At 37.6% G+C, this 24,187-nt stretch overlaps 1 protein-coding gene and 1 pseudogene across 2 annotated transcripts in view; one reads left to right on the forward strand and one right to left on the reverse strand.

Annotated features, from left to right (window-relative positions):
- Nucleotides 1-24,187, reverse strand: part of TAX1BP1 (Tax1 binding protein 1) — an 88,602-nt gene that overhangs the window by 53,281 nt on the left and 11,134 nt on the right. For both annotated transcript variants that reach the window (XM_060156947.1, XM_060156946.1), the window contains exons 3-5: nt 19,334-19,436; nt 12,985-13,172; nt 9,327-9,485 (exon numbers count right to left, since the gene is read on the reverse strand). In XM_060156947.1, the coding sequence (XP_060012930.1) occupies nt 9,327-9,485; nt 12,985-13,172; nt 19,334-19,436 (450 nt within the window). The remainder of the gene's footprint in view (nt 1-9,326; nt 9,486-12,984; nt 13,173-19,333; nt 19,437-24,187) is intronic.
- Nucleotides 4,760-5,260, forward strand: LOC132524204 (endoribonuclease YbeY-like; annotated as a pseudogene).

Below are 24,187 nucleotides of genomic sequence, written 5' to 3' on the forward strand. Positions count from 1 at the left end.
CCCAACACAGTAAAAATAAATAAATAAATAAATAAAATTAAAAAAAAAAAATTATGGTTACCAAAGGGGAAATGTTGGGAGGAAGGATAAATTAGGAGTTTGGGATTAACATACATACACCACTATATATAAAATAGATAATCAACAAGGACCTACTGAAGAACACAGGGAACTCTACTCAATATTCTGTAATAACCTATATGGGATAAGAATCTGAAAAAGAATGTATAAATAAATACGTGTGTGTGTGTGTGTGTGTGTGTGTGTGTGTGTGTGTGTGTGTGTGTGTGTGTGTACAACTGAATCACTTCTCTGTATACCTGAAATAACACAACATTGTAAATCAACTATACTCCAGAAAGGTGGGGGCGGGTGCGGACCGAGAGGCGGGGGATGTCACAGGGCCAGCCCCACAGGCCCCTCTCCCGGGGGGGCCGTGTAGGGCCGAGGGGCGGCGGACACATCCGCATCCGGGTCCTCCGCCACCCTCGGCGCGGGGGGTGGGCCGGGGTTCCCGGACGCTCGCGGCCCTTGCGCTCTTCAAAAAGAAAAAAAAAAAAACTATACTCCAATATTAAAAAAAAATTAAATATAAATAAATAAATGGTTAAAAAAAATTCTAGCTTTACAAGAGAATTCCAGATCCAAAGGATTAAATTTTTTTGGTTGGAGTAGAAAAAGGAGAGGGAAGAAAGGCTACAAATATATCTATAAATGTCTAAGTTATTTCCTGAACATGTATACATTCCACAGACAAGTACCTTTTTTTATTTTTTATTTATTTATGGCTGTGTTGGGTCTTTGTTGCTGTGCGGGCTTCTCATTGCAGTGGGTTCTCTTGTTGCAGAGCACGGGCTCTAGGCACGTGGGCTTTAGTAGTTGTGGCTTGCAGGCTCTACAGCACAGGCTCAGTAGTTGTGGCACACGGGCTTAGTTGCTCCGTGGCATGTGGGATCTTCCCAGACCAGGGATCGAACCCGTGTCCCCTACACTGTCAGGCGGATTCTTAACCACTGCGCCACCGGGGAAGTCCCGACAAGTAACTTTTAATGTTGGGTTTCACATACGTTTTTAAAGAAGAAGAAAAAATTTAGGATGGTATAATTTTACTTATATTAAGTTGCTTTTTTAATTAAAATTGAATGATTTACTTTACACCAGATCAATGGAACAGAAAAGAGACCCAGCAATAAACGCATGCATATGTGTTCAATCAATCTATCAATACAACAAAGGAACCAAGAATATACAATAGGAAAAGGGTACTCTCTTCAACAAATCGTCCTGGGAAAGCTGGACAGCCACATGCAAAACAATGAAACTGGACCACCATCTTAAACCATACACAAAAATTAATTCAAATGAATAAAAGACTTAAATTTAAGACTTGAAACCATAAAACTCCTAGGAGAGAACACAGGGGGTAATACGCTCCTTGACCCTGGTCTTAGCAATGAATTTTTGGATTTGATACCAAAAGCAAAAATAAACAAGCAGGACTACATCAAACTAAAAAAGGTTCCGCACAGCAAAGGAAACCACCAACAAAATGAAAAAGCAACCTCTGAAATTGGAGGAAATATTTGCAAATCAAATATCTGATAAGAGGTTAATATCCAAAATTATATTTAAAGAATTCACACAACTCAATAGCCACCCCCCGCAATAAAAACCCCACAATCCAATTTAAAAATTGGCAGAGGAACGGAAAAGACATTTTCTTCCAAATACAACACATGAATGGCCAACAAGCACATGAAAAGGTGCTCAGGTACATGAAAAGGTGCTCAAAATCAGGGAAATGCAAATCAAAGCCACAATGCATATCAGCTCACACCTATCAGAATGGCTGTCATCAAAAAGACAAGGGATAGGACTTTCCTGGAGGCGCAGTGGTTAAGAATCCGCCTGCCAATGCAGGGGACACGGGTTCGAGCCCTGCTCCGGGTAGGTCCCACATGCCGTGGAGCAACTAAGCCTGCGTGCCACGACTACTGAAGCCCGTGCTCAACAAGAGAAGCCACCGCAATGAGAAGCATGTGCACCGCAAAGAAGAGTAGCTCCCATTCACAACTAGAGAAAGCCCGCAAGCAGCAACAAAGACCCAGTGCAACCAAAAATAAATAAATAAAAATTAAAAAAAAAAAGACAATGGATAACAAAATACTGGTGAAGATGTGGAGAAAAGGGAACCCTTGTGCACTGTTGGTGGAAATGTAAACTGGTGCAGGCACCATGCAAAAGCCAATACGGAATGAAAACTATACCGTATGATTCAGCAATCCCACTTCTGGGTATGTACCCAAAGGAAATGAAAACAGGATATGGAAGAGATTTATCTGCACTCTCATGTTCACTGCAGCATATTCACAACAATCAAGATAAAGAAACAACCTAAATGTATATCAGTGGATGAATGGATACAGAAAATGTGGTACATAAATACAATGGAATACTATTCAGTCATGAGAAAGAAGAAAATCCTGCTATTTGCAACAACATGGATGGACCTTGAGAGCATTATGCTAAGTGAAATATGCCAAACAAATACTGCATGGTATCTACTTATATGAAGAATCTAAATAAAAAGTCAAACTCATAGAAAAAGAATAGAAAAGTGGGTGCCAGGGGCTGAGGGGTGGGGAGCGGGGAGGTTGATAAAAGGGGACAAAGTTTTAGCTATAAGATGAATAAAGTCAGAGGATCTAATGTATAACATTGTGACTACAGTTAACAACACTATAATGTATAAGTGAAATTTGCTGAGAGAAAAATGTTCTCCCCTCTCTCTCTCTCTCTCTCTCTCTCTCTCACACACACACACTCACACACACACACACACACAAAGGGTAAATAGGGGAATTCCCTGGAGGCCCAGTGGTTAGGACTCTATGCTTCCACTGCAGGGGGCATGGGTTCGATCCCTGGTCTGGGAACTAACATCCCATAAGCCATGGGGGGCAGCCAAAAAAAAAAAAAAAGATAAATATGTAGTTGAAAATGTGTTAATTAATTAGATGGGAGGAATCCTTTCACAAGGATTCTTTTCACAATCCTTTCCTTTATACATATTCAAATCATCATTATGTACACTTTAAATATCTTAAAATTTCATCAATTACACCTGAACTGAATGAAAAATACTCAATGCTACAAGTCTTGTGAAACAAACTATAAAAAATGCTTCATGTACCTAGGGGCAGGACAGGAATAAAGATGCAAATGTAGAGAATGGACTTGAGGACACGGGGAGGGGGAAGGTGGGACGAAGTGAGAGAGTGGCACTGACATATATACACTACCAAATGTAAAAGAGATAGCTAGTGGGAAGCAGCCGCATAGCACAGGGAGATCAGCTTGGTGCTTTGTGACCACCTAGAGGGGTGGGATAGGGAGGGTGGGAGGGAGATGCAAGAGGGAGGGGATATGCGGATATGCGTATGCACATAGCTGATTCACTTTGTTATACAGCAGAAACTAACACACCATTGTAAAGCAATTATACTCCAATAAAGATGTTAAAAAACAATGCTTCATGTTACACCTCTGTATTAGTCTATACAAGATTATGAGCTAGTTCAAAGTATATAAATATATTTTAGAAACAAAGTATTATGAATTTCTGAAACTATTACTTAGCAAATCAGGTGCAAAATGAAAGTAATTGGCTTTAAAGAAACATACTGCTAAATACATTAAATTACTCATTAAAATTAAGCCTTTGTGTCTTCTCAATAAAAAACCGGTAAAAGAGAATTAGAAATTCAATGATATCCTAACTTCAAAATTGGTTTTTAGCAATTCTACACATTAGATAGATAGATAGATAGACATAAGCAACTGGGGCAATCCATACATTAAGCAGTTTAAATGCCTTAAACTACCTCTGTCCAAAACCAGGTATCCAACGCAAGGAAAAAGAAAGCCAAAAATATAAAGATAGTTGAAGAGGTCCACACTAGCCAGAGCCACCATCATAATGAGAGATCTTTCATGTTCTCTCACTCCTATACCTATGATAACTCCCAAATGCCTGGTAATGTCTCAAGGTACCCTACCTAGTTTGTGAAACTTAAGAACCAAAACAATATGAATATATACAATAGTTCATAACATGCTCCTCATATTGTTTAAGCAATATTGACTTAGTACCCCACAAAAGAAATTGGTTTTAAATTATCTTGAAGTACATCTTAAGTTACCAATATTCAAGTTAAGAATATAATTTACTTTATGGAAAAAACTCAATTCATAGTTTAGGCACCAAAAAATTATAAACTAAACTAACTAGAAAACTTAACAGGATCACAGCCTATTTTAGTCCTACTTGGAAAACAAGATTCAATACCATTCAATTTTCAATCTTCTAATTTCAAATATATATCTAGTTTTCAATCTTCTAATTTCAAGTATATATCTAGCACTCCAAAACAAAAACAAGAACACACGGAATATACATACAACCTGCTAATTTTTACATAAGTCTAATAAATGTAAAGTTGGGGGTTAAAAACCTAATACAATGGGATATTATGTGACATTAAAAAGAACGAACTGCTGACACATACTATAAAATGGTGAAGCTTGAAAACATAAGTGAAAGAAGCTAGTCACAAAAGGCCACATATTATTTCATTTGTATGCAATGTCCAAAACATGCAAATCCACAGAGACGGAAACTTAGATTAGTGGCTGCCTGGGACTTGTGGGAAATAAAGAGTGACGACAAATAGGTACAAGATTTCTTTTGGGGCGGGTGATGAGCTTGGTGCTGAGGAACCTGCAGCGGGCAGTGCCCGAGGCGGGCACGGCTCCGTGAGAAGGTGCAGGCAGTGCGGAGAGCCCTGTGGGTGCAGAGGTTCGACCTGGGGGTCGTCTGTGTCGACAACAGATTCAGCCGATTAATACAATCTACACAAACAAAAATACCCCAACAGATGTGCTTTCCTTTCCATTTCACGAGGATCTGAAAGCAGGCAAAATTCCCCAGCCTGATTTTCCAGATTACTATAATTTAGGAGACATTTTCCTGGGAGTAGAGCATATCTTCCAGCACTGCAAAGAAAATGAAGATTCCTATGACATCCTGACTGTGACTGCCACCCACGGGCTCTGTCACCTGCTGAGCTTCACACACAGCACGGAGGCCGAGTGGCAGAAGCGGTACCAGAAGGAGAAGCAGGTTCTCAAGGAGCTGAGCAGGCACACAGGGACCAGGTTTCCGCCCCTGAGCAGGGGCCTCTTCTGACTGAAGTGTCACAGTGTGAATGAAAGGTGGATTCCCCCCCCTTGGGCCCCAAGGATCAGGGGTCCCCCACGCTGAGGTCCCTGCTGGCCACTGCTGTCCTGTGGGGCTGCAGAAGTGCCAGCCCTAGCAGGTGCTGAATTCTATGAGTGGAACCTGCCTCTTAAAACACTAGAGAAATTTCCACTCATTTCTTTGTTCAGGACACAGGTAGGTGTGTTATTTTCAGTGTTGTAAATAAAATAGTTCTAAGTGCTCAGAAAAAAAAATTTATTTTGGGGGTTCTAAAACTAGGTTATGGTAATGGTTGCACAATTCTATAAATATAATAAAAACCACTGAATTTTATACTTTAAAGTGATGAACTTTGGGGGTATGTAAATTACATCTCAACAAAGCTGTTTTTAAAAAAGATCAATTAGATAAGCCCTCAGCAGTAGGTATAGTGTGTCATTAAGAACACTGGTATAGTATACAGTGTGATTAAGAGCACTGGCTGGAGCCAGACTGCCTGCCTGTACCACTTATATAAACTGTTCAATTGTAGGCAGGTTAAGTAACCTACACTTCATAGTATAAAGAGAGTTAACAGACATAAAAACACTCAGAATAGCACCTGGCTTACATTAAGTATTATATGCGTTACTCTTATTAATCAGCCTTTTACAAGAGAGAAAAATCCACACTTCTTTGAAGTTGAACTAAAAATGAATGTAAAAATTACCCTTAATGAAAATTGTTATTTTTAAATTTAGAGTGTACATGAATAATGGAACATACATATCACATTAAAATAATCTAGGGGAAATACAATATATAAATTATAGCTCTCAATTTATAAATATTATTTGGTTTCAGTTTTAATCTACTTTGTAATCCTACCTTATACCTTCAAGGAGCCAACGTTAAATGTAATTAAATGCATCACTTATACCAATTGGTTTTGATAATCTTAACTTGTCCAATTCTTTTAATTTACAAAATGAGTGTTCCCTCTAGTGGTATTTTACAATGAGAAAAGTCAATGTTTACAAAAGATGGAAGATTTTATTTATAAACATTAAATTATTATAAACATTTAACTGTTTTAGTATTTGTCAAGTATTGAATGGGTAATAAGTTAATCAATCATATTTTATAAAACAATGAAAATGCAATATATTTCTTCTACCATGAAGAAACTGAAGTTCTCTACAGATCATTCCTAGTATACTATTATAAAATTTTAAATGACTGGTAAATATCTTAATAGTCCTTCAGATATTCAGAGGCTATATACTCATACCTCAAAGAGAAGCCCTTTAGGACTATTATATGAAGATCGTTTTTCAGAATTCATACCATGGAATAGATTTTAAACAGATGCCAAGAAATGTCACAGATTTAATAAGCCACGCAACTAACCCGGGTGTGAAAGTTCCTGAGCTGTTCTAACTGCCCAGCAGGCCTCCCTGATTAAGATGGAGACTATAATTTTGGAAGTAAAAAGCAAATTCATAAAAAACTAGAAGCCCCACAACTAGGAACAAAGAAGAACTCTCTCTCCTGGCAAGCATGTTATTTTATCCCCAGAAATAAGCAGTTGCCAAAATATAACTCATAATTGTTTATATGTAACATTATACAAGTATTATCAATACTTTTAAAATCTCGGGAAAAGGCTGTCAATTTCTATTCCTCTTGGATGACACTCCTCATATTTTAGTTCTTCCTCGATGATTCTCTGGTCTATCACTATGAAAGGTAATACAACAATATAGCTACTTAAAGTTAGTGAGCATCTATTACGTAACCAATACCATTCTAGGTCCTTTTATCACCATTTTCTACAGTATAACATATTTTTAAAAATCACTTCCACATACTTCATCTTCCCAGAGAGTATATTCCAATGGAAGGATAGCAGCAAGGAAGAAGTGCCTTTCAAGATTAGTGACTGTCATCAAGATTTATGAGTTGCCATAAAAACTTCCAAAGATCTCTTTTGGGCACCACAGCCACAATCTCCTACAGATTTTGCTTCATTAATCCCTTGACCTCAATCTACCACTTTCTCAACCTAAGTCTATCAGAATAATCTTTAGTCTTGCCTGTAGTGCTTAACCCCTTGTCACCTGGACAGCAGAGAGAACCTGAGACTGTTTAAATCTCAGCTAATACTCGACTGAACCAGAGAAATGGCCTAATGTACATCAGTATTTCTCGCAATTAAAGGCCTCTCATTCTGCCATTCCTACTCTTGCAAATCAACCTTTCTTCCCTTGGATTTCAAGGCGATGAGAGTCTAACCTTAAAGGCCATATTTCAGGGTATTCTTGATCTCATGGGCTAAGTTCATGCTGTAATGGGCCACTTTAGAAAACTATCAAATCCAAGTACAAACATCGAGAGAAATGCGTGAAGAATAGAAAGAGAAGGGTAAGAATTATACAAAGGATAGCAAAGGAGTTATAACAATTGAATTAAAAATTTAGCTGAATGTCCTAATAGTCAAGCTAGGCACATACAATGAGATTTTATCATAACATTTATAATATAATATTTGGTACACCTGCTTAAAAAGTTCAAATTTGAAAAGTGGTTCCTTGAGGGCTTCCCTGGTGGTGCAGTGTCTGAGAGTCTGCCTGCCAATGCGGGGGACACGGGTTCGAGCCCTGACCCGAGCAGATCCCACATGCTGCGGAGCAGCTGGGCCACAACTACTAAAGCCCGCGCGCCGTGCTCCGCAATAGGAGAAGCCACTGCAGTGAGAAGCTTGTGCACCGGAAATAAAAAAAAAAAAAAAAAAAAGGTGGTTCCTTGGACTTCCCTGGTGGTCCAGTGGTTAAGACTTCTGCGCTTCCACTGCAGGGGGCACTGATTCAATCCCTGGTTGGGGAACTAAGATCCCACATGCCCCACAGTACCCAACCCCCCTCCAAAAAAAAAAAAAAAGTGGTTTCTTAACCAAATAGAGTATCTTACTCCTACTGTAGGATACTCCTACTGCAGGACTGCAAGTATTCCCCAAGAGTAAAATTGGGGGAATAACTGTATTTTAAACTAAAAAGGCTAATGGTAACAAGGACAGAAGACTTTACAGATGTTTATAAGGAGATTCACAACTGTATACATTGCTATAAGTTATGTTTACCCTCTAACTCAAATAAGCAATCCTCAAACAAACAGAATAAGGCTAAAAAAATCTTTTCAGTTTGAGCCCTATCTGTATTTAATCTCTGCTCAGGTGTGCAATATACAACCACTTCACTGGAGTATAAAACCTATTAAGAATCACTGTACTAATGGTTCAATTAACAATTATTAAGCAACTGTTCTAGGTCTTGCTGCACAAAAGAATAATGGAACAGACCCCATCCTTAGGGAACAATAGATCAATCCTGTCAATGGACATTAGCATATCCAACTAGTTACAACATATGTGAGACTGTGGTATGTATAATCATAATCTGTGCAAGTTTGTCAAAACTAACAAATTTTCTTATGAAAATATTAAATAAATTAGGTGATTGTTTTTGGCTACTGACTTAAATCCATTTGTATCTCTAATCAAGCCACACTGTTTTACACTTATACTTCTTTTTTTCTTAGATTAAGAAATTGTGCCAATTTTTAATTAGGTGGTTTTTAGTATAATTTATTGCATTTCTCACATCAAGGATTTCAGAATTCTAACATTACATCTTATTTCACTAAATTCTGCTTTTTAGAAGAGTAATTTTAACTACTTTATTCTATTCTTCCCTTTATTCAGTGTTTATCATTCCTAATTGTATTTCTAACCCCTCTCCCCCAATCAATCAAGTATCCTACAATTAGATGTAAAGCATCTAGAAACAGTTGTCGGGGACAATGTCACAAGCCTGATACCAAAAATCTAAAGTATTTTAACCATTTACAACATAAAAGAGGCTATGACAGAAGGTTGATAGGCTCTGACCTATTCTCATACAAACATCTATCTAAATGCTACTTTTTTCAACATGTGGTCTTCACTCATTTTAACTGGTTCAGTTCCTGAAAAAAGTGGGTTTCAGACAATATACTATAACTCCAATCAGTTACATAGGACACAACTAACCTTTTGCTCTGCTTGCAGCTGGTCACATCTTTCTTTCTCATGGTTAAGTTCTCTTTCCATTCTTCCAACTTGTTCTCGAAGTTGTGTTGTTTCTTTTTCCAGAACAGCAATTAACTTTAACAGTTCTTCTTTTTCTTTCATGGTTTTCTCAATTTTCAACTATAAAACAAAAAACTCAAATTGTTTTTTTATAATCTTATAATACATTACTAATTCAGTTTTCCATTTCAAAAAAATAGTGAAGAAATTTGCAGAAAGAACTTTTACATACTATCTACTTCATATCAATCAGACTCTTTTAGTCTTCAGTTAGAAAAATTCATGAATCATAAACTTAAACCATTTTTTGGTTGGGCAAAGAAAAAAACATTACAAGAAGGTATAAAAGTAATGAATTTTATTATGAAGTTGCCTGCTAATCACTTTTCAAATCAGTACTAAAAATGAGGCATATTAAGTTTCATAAGTGACTTAATTCTGGGCTGTTCTTATTTTGGGTAATAATCAAGGAGAAAAATGTGTACCTCTTCTTGAATGCAAATCTATGGGAAATCTTTGAATCTATTAAGAACTTCCTTGTGTGTTACATAAGGCCTTCATCTATGGGATTACTGTGAAAAGTTCTTTAAATAAGGTACTAAGGAATAAGTTTCTATATGTATAAAATGGCCTCTATTTAGCTAAATTAAAAGAAACTTTGTAAGTAAATGCAAATTTTAGGACAAAAATGCACATTGTAACATATTAACAATATAATTGACTCTTACTTACATGAACACTAAGTTACTTAGTTCAGGAAAATCTAAAACTCCAGTATTCTAAAAATTACCAAATTAAGGGACCTAAAATAGTAAATAAAATGGTTAATATTTCTCTTACAGCAAGAAGTCTGATTCTATTAAAAAAAAAAAGAAGTCTGATTCTAACAAGGGAAGAATGGAGACTCAGAGGGAAAACTTCACAAAGGAGGCATCATACATTTAGCTAAAATAAAATGTTTTCCCCCAATAAACCCCAAGTCACTTTTCCAGGGTCATGGAATCAAACTCTAATTAAACTCTAAAATGGCTCTTATGAAAGTTAAAGAACGGTAAAATTTTTAAATGACCCATCTATCTCTTCCATCAGACTAAATGAAAATGACAGGAGTAAATGCCCTCAAAAGAGAAAAGTTTGGGCTTCCCTGGTGGTGCAGTGGTTGAGAGTCCGCCTGCCAATGCAGGGGACACGGGTTCGTGCCCCGGTCTGGGAAGATCCCACATGCCGCGAAGCGGCTGAGCCCGTGAGCCATGGCCGCTGAGCCTGCGCGTCCGGAGCACAGGCTCCGCAACGGGAGAGGCCACAACAGTGAGAGGCCTGTGTACCGCAAAAAAAAAAGAAAAAAGTTTACTTATTCACTTAATTTTTTACCTTACCTATTTTTTAAAAAATCATTTTTGGCTCTAAACTTTCTGGCCACTTAAAAATAAAGATACACCTTGACACAGTACAACAGAAACATTATAAAAGAACCATTTTTTCCCAGTGATTCATTTAACTGACACATACTTTAGAGTTCACTGAATCTTAAGTAGAAATTTTTAAAAGGAATTAAAATTATATGAAAGTGTATACAAGTCTAATTCCTGTCCCCAGTTTTGTATTCTGGTATCTTTCGACCATACAAAAAGGTTAAAATTTTACCATGAACACCCATAACCTAAATTCAATAATTATTAATATTTTGCCATATTTACTCTCCGTCTATATACCTAAGTTTTATTTCTTTTTCTTTCTTTTTTTTTGTTAAAGCATTTGAAACATAATTGCAGATACTTCACCCCTAAGTGCACAGGCCAAGCATCTCCTAATAAGTAGTCTTGTATTTAACCACTACCATGATCATAGCTAAGAAAATTAACAATAATTTTATAACACCCAACGGGTAGTCCACAGTTAAAATATACTACACTACCCCCAAGTATCTACTTTTTAGAAATCTAGGATACAACCAAGGTTCACAAACTGAAGGATTGTGGCTCAATCATTCTTAATGACAACAGTGCCCTAGATAATGTCTCACACTTGTACTAATTTGGTGCATTTTTAGTAAAATCATTAAAGATTTTGATAAATGTGGAAATTTAAAAGACTCGTCAAAAAATTGATCAGGATATAAATACCTTATCTCAGAAACATTTACCTAAGAGACAGCATACATTTTATGAGTAGGAAGAAGAGAACTAAATTGTGCAATGTCCCAATTTACTTGGAGCACAAAAGATAGGTAGATGCCAAAATGCCTGTTGTTTTTCTGTTGGAGGTCCTAAAATCAGGGTGGTCTAACAAGTATCCAAAAAACTGCAATATAAACAGTCACTGCATTCTTCATAAGATCTAGGCTTGTTTCAGCATCTTTGACTAGCATTCAAATACCAGGCTAAAAACCTTGATCATCAGGCAGTTGTCACCACAAAATGTTTTCGTCACCCTATAAAAGTTACATTTCTTTATTTAAGATAAGAGAGGAATTTCTGGAAGGGGAAAGGAAAGATACAGAAAAATTCACAGTAAGTTACTGGTTCCTTCTAACCTTCTTAGTTTGACTGTCTAATATCTATAACCTCTTGTCTTTTTTCTGTAGTCTGTTTTTTAAGATAAATAAAATCAGAGGCATAAAATATTTACATATAAAAAACATCCGAGTATAAAGAATAAGCAATGACTCGCCATAGGCTAAATAGGAATGTAAAATAACCAAAAATGTATACTGAACCAATTAAAGAAGATCTTTTTCACAGAAACTCAATATAACATTCTAATTTTTTAGGTTTAGGGTAAAGACATTGAGAAATATCTTGAAATAGGAATGCTGTTCTATTTTTTTCCTTCACTAAGTACTAAAAATTAAGACATATGGCATTATTAGACCATCTACACAGAAAATTTCTTTTGATGCAAGTGCAATGACTCCAAAATATTCAGTGAAAAAGAGTGAGAAACTTTTTCACCTTTTTTTTAAAATTATGGTTAATCCAGCTTATTCATTTGATCAAATAAACAGGAAAAGAAATCATTCTAAAAACGCTGAACCTAAATTATGAGACTGGGACGCTTCACTGATTCACTGCCACACGTGAGACAGAGCATGCTTGTGTTATAGTGAAATGAAGCTCACATCCAATTACAGTTAGACTTACTGCTTCATACCACTTTACCATCAGCTTCACCCCCAAATCTGTATTATTCTACAATCAACAGATTAGGCCATCCCTAAAGAAGAAAGGTTAGGGGGAGGGAACATTAGGAAGTTTTAGGTCTAAACTCTCTCAATAATTACTTATTGCATATATACTATGCACAAAATACTGATAAGCCTAGGGACAGTCCCTGCCACAGTGAAATCAGTAACATAATTGTGACAGAAAATTTTTTTAAATATTTCAAAAACAACACTCTAAGTTTATTATTTTAGTTAAAAAGCATTTGATTTTCAGGTTATACTCCTGCATAACCTAAAAATTCTTAAAATGCCAACCAACATGAGCTCTGTTTGTAATTTATCTATGACTGATTTGTCTTTTTTAAAACATTCACTATTTTTAAGTCACAGTTCATAACAAAATAATCCAGTTCATAATATAAATTTATGAATCACCAGCTCACTGTTGGTACCAACCTCAAGAAGGCCAGCTTTTGTGGTCACCACCAACATGTCAGAATTTCCTTCATCTTCCATAGTAAGCAACTCTTCAACTGGAGAAGAAGCTCGAAACTGAAAAGGTGTACTTGCTCCACGAATTTCACCCTTATGGGTAACATAACAGAACTGATAAAATTCTCCATCATCATTTGGAAGGTAATATCCTAAGAGGAAGTTAACAAACAAAAAAAGTATTAAATTTTCTGTTATAAAATTATTTGGATTTAACAAATCTTGCCATATCCTCTCATTTATGACCCTGTTTCTAAGCACTCAGGATATGTCTTTCCTATCTTTCACAAATTATCTATCAAAACTAGACTCTTGGGCTTCCCTGGTGGCGCAGTGGTTGAGAGTCCGCCTGCCGATGCAGGGGACACGGGTTCGTGCCCCGGTCAGGGAAGATCCCACATGCCGCGGAGCGGCTGGGCCCGTGAGCCATGGCCGCTGAGCCTGCGCATCCGGAGCCTGTGCTCCGCAACGGGAGAGGCCACAACAGTGAGAGGCCCGCGTACCGCAAAAAAAAAAAAAAAAAAAAAAAAAAAAAAACCTAGACTCTTCTTTCTTCCCTAAATATGCCCATATTTTTCTTATCTTAGGTCTAAGCTTATACTCTCAGAATATTCTTTCCCTGTATCTTCACTAGGGTAAAACCAATTTATCTGGGAGAGTCAAGTATGCAGTTTTCAATGAGAAAGAGGCTGAAGGCGGAGCAATGGAAGAACCAGCATAAAAGCCTAGGAGGACCAGGGGTTGGAATACATCATTTAAAGAAATGTTCCCTCAAATATGACATTAACTAAATACATAAGAGAAATACTAACAAACGGAATACACTGCACATATGCACTGTGTAAGGGCAGAAAGAGGATGAAGTCTACTGATGCAGAACAAAAATAAGCTTTGGAACCACACAGATTTATTCTGGAATTCCAGCTCTACCACTAATTATTATTTACTTAACCTCCCCGAGCCCAAATTTCTTATCTATAAAAGAAATTTGAAGCCATCTATCTCAAAGTTCCAAAGTGCCATGGATTATGTAGTTCTATCATCTAGCCCACTATCTGACAAATTATATGTGTTCAATATTTGTTCCTTCTCTCTTCAGCTCAACTGTTACCCTGTTTTAAATTTTGCTGTATTATCCTAGCTCAAAATTAATCCTCTCCAAATCCCAGCTCAAAATTAATCCTCTCCAAAGCTCCCATGGTATTTTTTACATTAAAAAAAAAAAATCCTCCACCATGTACTTTGCATTACCATTATATACATGCTTTATAGCCTACATCCAGAACTCAGAAATACTGAGGGCAGATTATTAATAAATATAAACATTCTGGAATTCCCCCCAGAATAACCTGAAACAAGGAAGCATTCAATGACTGTGAAACGAACACACAAAGGTGAATATATTCCCCTTATCTTGGATATTAATATCTACCCAGAAATGTGCATTCACTATGCCTATTATTCCTTCATATCTTGAAATTTTTAGCCTCATTATTATGATATTGACTTCACTTGACTTCATTCTTTAAAAAATAGCTGAATTTTGTCCACAGAGGGGAGGGGGCAGAGAAAATATAAGCCTGAAACATCCTGTGGTGCTTAAAAATAAGAAAGAAGCTGTCAAAAAAGAAGGGGGTGGGGGAGTTAAAAAACACAGAAGCCCCCTTGACAGACCTCCCAATAGCCAGAGAAAGCTAAATCAATTTGAGCAACAAAAAAATTATAGCATTAAACTTTATTCCACAGAAGAAAATATATATGCATGAATGAGAAAAGGATGACTCTAACATAATAATTGCAATTAATAATGTCCAAGAAATGAGAATAGAAAAGCATCATCAGGCAAAAACAACAATAATTACTGTAGGCAAGATCCACTGATGGATACTAAAATTAGTGGGTGAAAGTTTCAGGAGAAACAAGGTATCTCAAAATTGCTCCCCATAATACTGTTAAATCACCCAAGGGAAAAATACTAACTTTACAGTGGAGAAACCCAGCAGACACCACCTTAACCAAGTGATCAAGACTAATATTACGGGCTTCCCTGGTGGCGCGGTGGTTAAGAATCCACCTGCCAATGCAGGGGACACGGGTTTGAGCCCTGGCCCGGGAAAATCCCACATGCCACAGAGCAACTAAGCCCGTGCACCACAACTACTGAGCCTGAGCTCTAGAGCCCACAAGCCACAACTACCGAGCCCACGTGCCACAACCACTGAAGCCTGCGTGCCTAGAGCCCGTGCTCCGCAACAAGAGAAGCCACGGCCATGAGAATCCCGCACACCGCAACGAAGAGCAAGCCCACGCGCAGCAACAAAGACCCAACACAGCCAAAAATAAATAAATAAATAAGTTTTTTTTAAAAAAGACTAATATTACTGCTAAGAAGACAATCACACATCAAGTACTCTCTGATACAATGCACTGAAAAGAATACATCATCACTTCTATGATATACTTCCTGAAAATGTATAGCCTCAATCTAATCATGAGAAGCTGTCTGAAAAACTCAAAATGAGGAACATGCTACCAGAACAAAACAAAACTGAACAGTACTCTTCATAAATGTAAAGGTTATGAAAGACAAGGACAGAATGAGGCGCTATCACAGACTGGAGAAGACTATGATGATACGACAACTAAATGCAATGTGGGATTATGGACTGGATCCAGGAACAGAGAAAAGAACACTACAGGAAACACTAGTGAAATCTGAATAAAGTTTGTACTTTAGTCAACAGTGTTGTACCAATGTTGAATTCCTGTTCTTTTAAATAAATGTACTGTGGTTATGCCACATGTTAACATTATGGGAAGCTGGGTGAAGGGTAGATGAAAATTCTGTATACTATTTTTGCAACTTTACATCTAAAATTATTTCAAAATACAAAGTTTTAAAACAAAGTAATACAGGGAATTCCCTGTCGGTCCTTTCCAGTGGTTAAGACTCTGTGCTTCCACTGCAGGGGGGCACAGGTTCGATCCCTGGTTGGGGAACTAAGATCCTGCAAGCCTAGAGGCACAGCCAAAAAAAAGTAATTAAAGGTACATCTAGCAATAAATTTTTGAAGTTTTTAAAAACCCCATCCTCCTACTATCTACTACTAAATCCGCGGCTGAGTAACTTTGCAAAGGCCACTACACTTACTTTTAAAGTTTAAATAGAAAAGAAAAATATAGTTTGACTAATCAGCTCTGGTATCATGGCATTAGAAATTCCACAAACTAGATATTCGAGGTCTGATTTTTTTTAAATCTCACAAAAATAATTCACTAAAAATTATGGTTCAAATACCATTTGAGATACAAGATATAGTTATTCAGAACTGAAATTTAAAGCTACCTAGAAATAGCTCTCCTCAGATCAGTAAAACTGAAAATAAAATAGGAAAATGTAAAAACCAAACTCCAAGTCAAATTTTATAGCCTGTAACATTAGCAATCAAATTATAGTAAACAAATAAGAGTCCATTTAGGAAAACAGTTACATTTATGTACACTTTATTAGTTGTTCTGAGTTTTGCATTTCAGGATTCTCATGACTACTCCACAAAATGAGCAAAATTGTTTGGATCATGCTTAAGATTCCTTCTGGCTCTAATTCTCTATGACTAAATTTTTCATGACTCTATCCTGAGCTCCTTATATAACAAACAAGTTCTAGGCAGGCAGAAGATTTTATTTCTAAATTTCAAAGTAAAAATTATGATGACTTTTCAAAAACATGTAAAACTTAGCTCCCATGAAAATGCTTTTACAATATGAACAGAAATAAACTGGATGCTTTTCTCCTTTTTTTCTAACTGCTTTGAAACTTTCTGCTGTCATAAATAAGCAAATTCATCAGTCACTATAACAAATTCTGTAAGTTTCTTATTTATTATAAGAAAACTAATCACATTAAAAATGACTGGAGGGCTTCCCTGGTGGCACAGCGGTTAAGAATCCACCTGCCAACGCAGGGGACACGGGTTCGATCCCTGGTCCAGGAAGATGCCACATGCTGCAGAGCAACTAAGCCCGTGTGCCACAACTACTGAACCTGAGCTCTAGAGCCTGCGAGCCACAACTACTGAGCCTGCATGCTGCAACTACTGAAGCCTGCACACCTAGAGCCCGTGCTCCGCAACAAGAGAAGCCACTGCAATGAGAAGTCCGTGCACTGCAACGAAGAGTAGCCCCTGCTCACCGCAACTAGAGAAAGCCCGCGCGCAGCAACAAAGACCCAATGCAGCCAAAAATAAATAAATGAATGAATGAATTTTTAAAAGTAGATTAAAAAAAAGAATGACTGGAAATAAAACCACAACTTTTAAGAACAAATATCTTAATAACAAAATCAGTTCCAATATACACACTTGAATTTGATTATCTAAAAAAAGGCTATGAATTAAAAGATAAACTACAGGGCTTCCCTGGTGGCGCAGTGGTTGAGAGTCCGCCTGACGATGCAGTGGATACAGGTTCATGCCCCGTTCCGGGAAGATCCCACATGCCGCAGAGCGGCTGGGCCCGTGAGCCATGGCCGCTGAACCTGTGCGTCCGGAGCCTGTGCTCCGCAACGGGAGAAGCCACAACAGTGAGAGGCCCGTGTACCGCAAAAAAAAAAAAAAAAAAAAAAAAAAGATAAACTACATATATAATTTGTAACTTTCTTAATCTATAAAACATCTATGAGGACCTAAATCTCTGTCTATATTACCGTACAAATTTTATTCTCTGAATATGTGTTTCTTGTCACAGTACGTAAAGAAACCTTTTTGTATATGCAAGCTCCATGTGATCACATTCCCAACTGATGTTCACACCAAACATATACAAACCTCGCAATAAAAAGTTTTAAAGAAGTAAACCACCAAAATCCAAAACACTAACACCACCGAATGCTGGTAAAGATGCAGTCCAACAAGAACTCTCATTCACTGCTGGTGGGAATGCAAAATGTTTTTGCCACTTTGTAAAAAAGAGTTTGGTGGTTTCTTATGAAACTAAACGTATTCCTACCATATAATACAGCAATCATACTCCTTGATATTTATCCAAATGAGTTGAAAACTTATATCCACACAAAAGCCTGTGCATGAATGTTTATACCAGCTTTACAGCTTTATTCACAACTGCCAAAACTTGGAAGCAACCAAAATATGCTTTTTGTTTTTGTTTTTTGCGGTACGTGGGCCTCTCACTGCTGTGGCCTCTCCTGCCGTGGAGCACAGGCTCCGGATGCGCAGGCCCAGCGGCCATGGCTCAAGGGCCCAGCCGCCCCGCGGCATGCAGGATCCTCCCAGACCGGGGCACGAACCCGTGTCCCCTGCATCGGCAGGTGGACTCCCAACCACTGCGCCACCAGGGAAGCCCCAAAATATTCTTTAACAGACAAATGGATGAATAAGCTGTGTTACATCCATACAATGGAGTATAACTGGTTTCCTTTGCAATTCTGGGCATTTCATGTATGTTAAAATATTATAGTGAGACAGAGTCCATTAGCTTCCCCAGACCAAAAACAGTCCATGGTATAAACAAGACTAAGAATTTGCTTTAATACAATCCAAAGTCAGTATAATTTTACTACAAAAATCACTCTACAGCAAATGCCGTTATAGATTTCTAACTAAAATTTTTGTGTTTTGTTTTAAAGCAACAGGGTGTATTTTTTTCATATAACAAGCAATCTGGAGGCAGTTGCCTGCTGGCCTTGATTCAGTGGCTCAGACATGTCAGGACAGACATACATGTTCTTGTCTATGCCTTCCCCTCATGGCCACAGGAGGGATGCTGAAGCTCTAGCCATCACCTTTGTGAAGGCAGAATGTGGGGGGAGGGGCAATACCAGGTATATCTTCTCCTTTAAATAAGAGAATTTTTAAAAATCTGTATATAATGCTAAGACAAAAATGAATTTTATATTACTCACATCCATTTTATAAGCAACTTTCCCTATAGAATTTCTACTCTATAAATCCTGTTAATCATCTTTGTGATTTTCATACAGAATATTTTTCTCACCTCTAATTTGTTATATTATCTAATATCAGTAACAGCATTATTTTCTCATTTGAAAAAAAAGATCATCAAAAGACTGCTCTTCAATGAAAGACAATAAGGAAAAAACCTTTCTCTACATAAAATATCATGTGACCTACACTAGATATTTACATTCTTATGACTTCTGATAAAGAAAGATAAGATACTAATTCATTCAACTTTAGTCACTAGACATGCTTAAGTAGATCATTACAATGGGGTACAACATTTTTAATGGCAATAAAACATCTAATTTCATCTAGTTCTGCTTTTCAGTTCTCACCTTGAAATGCTAACACACAATTGACTGTTGATCCTTCTACATAATGTTCAGGCACAGGAGACCATAAAAACGTGTAATAATCACGAGCAGTACTCCATCCAACCTAAAGGAAAACAACAAAAACATGGATATTATAAGTAAGTGGTTTAATATGAGTGATATCTTATAGCATATTGTTTTTCACTGCATCCTAAAGTTAAAGCATGCATGAATGTTTACAAATCCTGAGCATTTTAACAATCACGTCAAATTTTTATTATAATTTTTTATTAAGCTATAACCTAATGCTATAAAAATCTATAACAGCAGAGTTTCTACTATGTATTAAAATGCAACTTGATACCCAATTTCTCAAGGAAAACCTTAGTACACATATGATCAAATATAAAAACATGCTGCACTTAAAATTTGATTTCACTAAACCTAAGTTTTTAAAATTTATTTTATGCCTTGAATTTAACTGTGTTTTTTTTAGATTTCCCCCTCCTCCTTAAATCCACTAATTAAACTTCACTAGTCTGTCATCTTTAGTTAAGTCTTGCCTACAGGCAATGGTAAATTTTGTAAAAATTTATTTTTACCTTTATTCCTAAGGTGTTTATATATACAAAAAAGACCACCTATGTCCCACCAATCTCTAAAACATGAATATATACATTACATATCTCAGTCTTTATTTTCCAGATGAACTGTACTGTGGTAAATACTGAATATTAGATATGTTTAAAACAGGTACTAGATATCCATTTGCCAGTATATTACAAGAAATTATGCATTATCCACGAGGTTTGATTACATATGTTCTATAATTCTGATCGATTTAGGATTAGAGGGTCCAGAATATTGAAACTGGAAGAATCTTAGTAATCTTTAGTCTCTAAAGGAGAGTTTTCAAACTGTCAGTCACAACCCAGTAGTAAGTGGTAACATTATATCAATTTAGTGGTTCATAACCACATTTATTTTTTAATTAGAAAGCATCAGAGGGCGTGAAGGCTAAGTACTGCTTCATGAAAATTTGTTTCAGGTGTATCTGCATGCAACTTTGCTAGGTCAAATCACAGAATCATATTATTTTTATTTCTTTCTGCGTGTCATGGCCAAAAACATTTGAAAGACACTACTCATCTCTTTACAGATGAGAAGCTTGAGGAAACCATGATGTAAGTGATTTTCCTGACCTAAGGCTCAGTTTTTTTCTCTCAGGATTGTTAGAAGGATTACACTAGATGATGAACATAAAAGCAGCACTTGGCAGAGGGCCTGACCCGTGATGGGCACTCCATAAATGGTAGTTTTTGCAAGCACAGTATACTGCAGTGATTAAGAGCATAGGAAGTAAGGTCAGACTGCCAAAAAAGATCACTTACTGGCTAAAATGACTTCAGACAAGTTATTTCTGTTCCCTCCTCTTTAAAATGGAGATAAAGGCTTATACGTGTATTAAATGAGATACGGCACCGTAGTGGCACCTGGCACAGTGCCTAGCACATTAGTGTTCATTAAACGTTACCATTCATTAATACCCAAGGGGACACAATGTATTAGGGAGAGTGATCTTGACTCTAAAATGTTCTGTCTCTCATTCCATATCCCCCAGTGCTTCTATCATCTCCTGAAAAAGAGCCTATTTGAAGTTTTTCCCAAAAGATACACCTGGTACAAGTCATACCTTGCATTCTTTGTCCCTGTCCATATGGTGGTCTTGAAAGGAATATCAATACTACCCAGAGCTACATCTTTCTTGAAAAAAATCTCCCTAAGGCTCTACCTGGACCAGGTGGTCAAAAGACATGCTAAGTGTACCATTTATTTGTGATGGCTGACATGCAAAACTGCTAATGTCAGAATTATAGATACCTGATTCAAGTGGCACTGGGAATAGCAGTAACAGATACAGTTCACTGTTCGTTTTGGAATAAATATTACCCTCATCTTACAAATTAAGAAACTAGTAAATGGCAGAGTCAGAATCTGAACCTGAAGTTCAAGCTCTTAACCACCAGGACACTACTCACTCTCCTCCTAGCAGGATATAAAATACTCTCATACTTTCTGAAATTCCACTTCCTTCCTTCCAACACTGAGTCAATGACTATACAATTCTTAAAAGAACTGCACGTTTTTGGATTGGGTTGTTTGTTTTTTTTGTTATTGAGCTGCATGAGCTGCTTGTAAATTTTGGAGATTAATCCTTTGTCAGTTGCTTCATTTGCAAATATTTTCTCCCATTCGGAGGGTTGTCTTTTGGTCTTGTTTATGGTTTCCTTTGCTGTGCAAAAGCTTTGAAGTTTCATTAGGTCCCATTTGTTTTTGTTTTTATTTCCATTTCTCTAGGAGGTGGGTCAAAAAGGATATTGCTGTGGTTTATGTCATAGAGTGTTCTGCCTATGCTTTCCTCTAAGAGTTTGATAGTTTCTGGCCTTACATTTAGGTCTTTAATCCATTTTGAGCTTATTTTTGTGTATGGTGTTAGGGAGTGTTCTAATCTCATACTTTTACATGTACCATTTATTGAAGCACCATTTATTGAAGGGGCTGTCTTTTCTCCACCGTATATTCTTGCTTCCTTTATCAAAGATAAGGTGACCATATGTGCGTGGGTTTACCTCTGGGCTTTCTATCCTGTTCCATTGATCTATATTTCTGTTTTTGTGCCAGTACCATACTGTCTTGATTACTGTAGCTTTGTAGTATAGTCTGAAGTCAATAGACACTTCTCCAAAGAAGATATACAGATTGCCAACAAACACATGAAAGAATGCTCAACATCATTAATCATTAGAGAAATGCAAATCAAAACTATAAGGAGAGCTTCCCTGGTGGCACAGTGGTTAAGAATCCGCCTGCCAATGCAGGGGTCATGGGTTCGAGCCCTGGTCTGGGAAGATACCACATGCTGCAGAGCAACTAAGCCTGTGCGCCACAACTACTGAGCCTGCGCTCTAGAGCCCCCAAGCCACAACTACTGAGCACACGTGTCACAACTACTGAAGCCCTTGCGCCTAGAGCGTATGCTCTGCAACAAGAGAAGCCACTGCAATGAGAAGCCTGTGCACCTCAACGAAGAGTAGCCCCTACTCACAACTAGAGAAAGCCTGCGCAGAGCAACAAAGACCCAATGCAGCCAAATATAAATAAATAAAATAAATAAATTTATTAAAAAAAAAAACTACAATGAGATATCATCTCACACCAGTCAGAATGGCCCTCATCAAAAAATCTAGAAACAATAAATGCTGGAGAGGGTGTGGAGAAAAGGGAACACTCTTGCACTGTTGGTGGGAATGTAAATTGATACAGCCACTATGGAGAACAGTATGGAGGTTCCTTAAAAAACTAAAAATAGAACTACCATACTACCCAACAATCCTACTACTGGGCATATACCCTGAGCAAACCATAATTCAAAAAGAGTCATGTACCAATATGTTCATTGCAGCTCTATTTACAATAGCCAGGACATGGAAGCAACCTAAGTGTCCATCAACAGATGAATGGATAAAGATGATGTGGCACATATATACAATGGAACATTACTCAGCCATAAAAAAAAGAAAATTGAGTTATTTGTAGTGAGGTGGATGGACCTAGAGTCTGTCATACAGAGTGAAGTAAGTCAGAAAGAGAAAAACAAATACTGTATGCTAACACATACATATGGAATCTAAAAAAAAGTGGTCCTGATGAACCTAGGGGCAGGACAGAAATAAAGATGCAGACATAGAGAATGGACTTGAGGACACGGGGAGGGGGAAGGGTAAGCTGGGACGAAGTGAGAGAGTAGCACTGACATATATACACTACCAAAGGTAAAATAGATAGCTAGTGGGAAGCAGCTGCATCGCATGGGGAGATCAACTCGGTGCTCTGTGACCACCTAGAGGGGTAGGATAGGGAGGGTAAGTGGGAGGGGATATGGGGATATATGTATACATATAGCTGATTTACTTTGTTATACAGCAGAAATTAACACAACATTGTAAAGCAATTGTACTCCAATAAAGATGTTAAAAAAAAAAAAAAGAAAATCTCCAACACAGTCTACATCCCTTGCCTGGCTTCACTCATTCCCCTACCCAACTTGGACTTCATGGTCAATTAATCATTTCAATAATAATGCACCCAAAACCACCCTAGTATCCTTTGTCCTCTTGACCTCCCTTCCCAAACTCCCAGTCTGAATGATACCCACTTTTGGAATTCTTCACTCAATTCTAGGTGCTCAATCTCTCTAGACAAACTCACAAAATGGCTGCTCAGAAATCTCCTGGTTAACCTACTCCAATTCCCTATGACATTCTTCCACAGTAGCAAGACCATATCTTCTCCATACTCAAGCCCTCCCCAACTCAGCACATGACCTTGCTCCTCATTACTGAGTGTACTCAATAAATGAGTTCCAGTCCCAATTCATTCAATTAATAGCTGACAAACCCTATAGATGCCTCTTACAGATTATTACCCACAACTGATTCCCTTCTCTAAGGCTTGATCTCACTTAGAAAATGAAGATGGTCTAAACATTCTCTCTGGGACTTCCCTGGTGGCGCAGTGGTTAAGAATTCGCCTGCCAATGCAGGGGACACGGGTTTGAGCCCTGGTCTGGGAAGATCCCATATGCCACGGAACAACTAAGCCTGTGTGCCACAACTACTGAGCCTGTGCTCTAGAGCCCACGAACCACAACTACTGAGACCAAGTGCCACAACTACTGAAGCCCGTGCACCTAGAGCCCGTGCTCCACAACAAGAGAAGCCACCACAATGAGAAGCCCACGTACCGCAACGAAGAGCAGCCCCCGCTCGTCAAAACTAGAGAAAGCCTGCGCGCAGCAACGAAGACCCAACGCAG

Source organism: Lagenorhynchus albirostris, chromosome 8 (genome assembly GCF_949774975.1).
Source record: "Lagenorhynchus albirostris chromosome 8, mLagAlb1.1, whole genome shotgun sequence".
NCBI lineage: Eukaryota > Metazoa > Chordata > Mammalia > Artiodactyla > Delphinidae > Lagenorhynchus > Lagenorhynchus albirostris.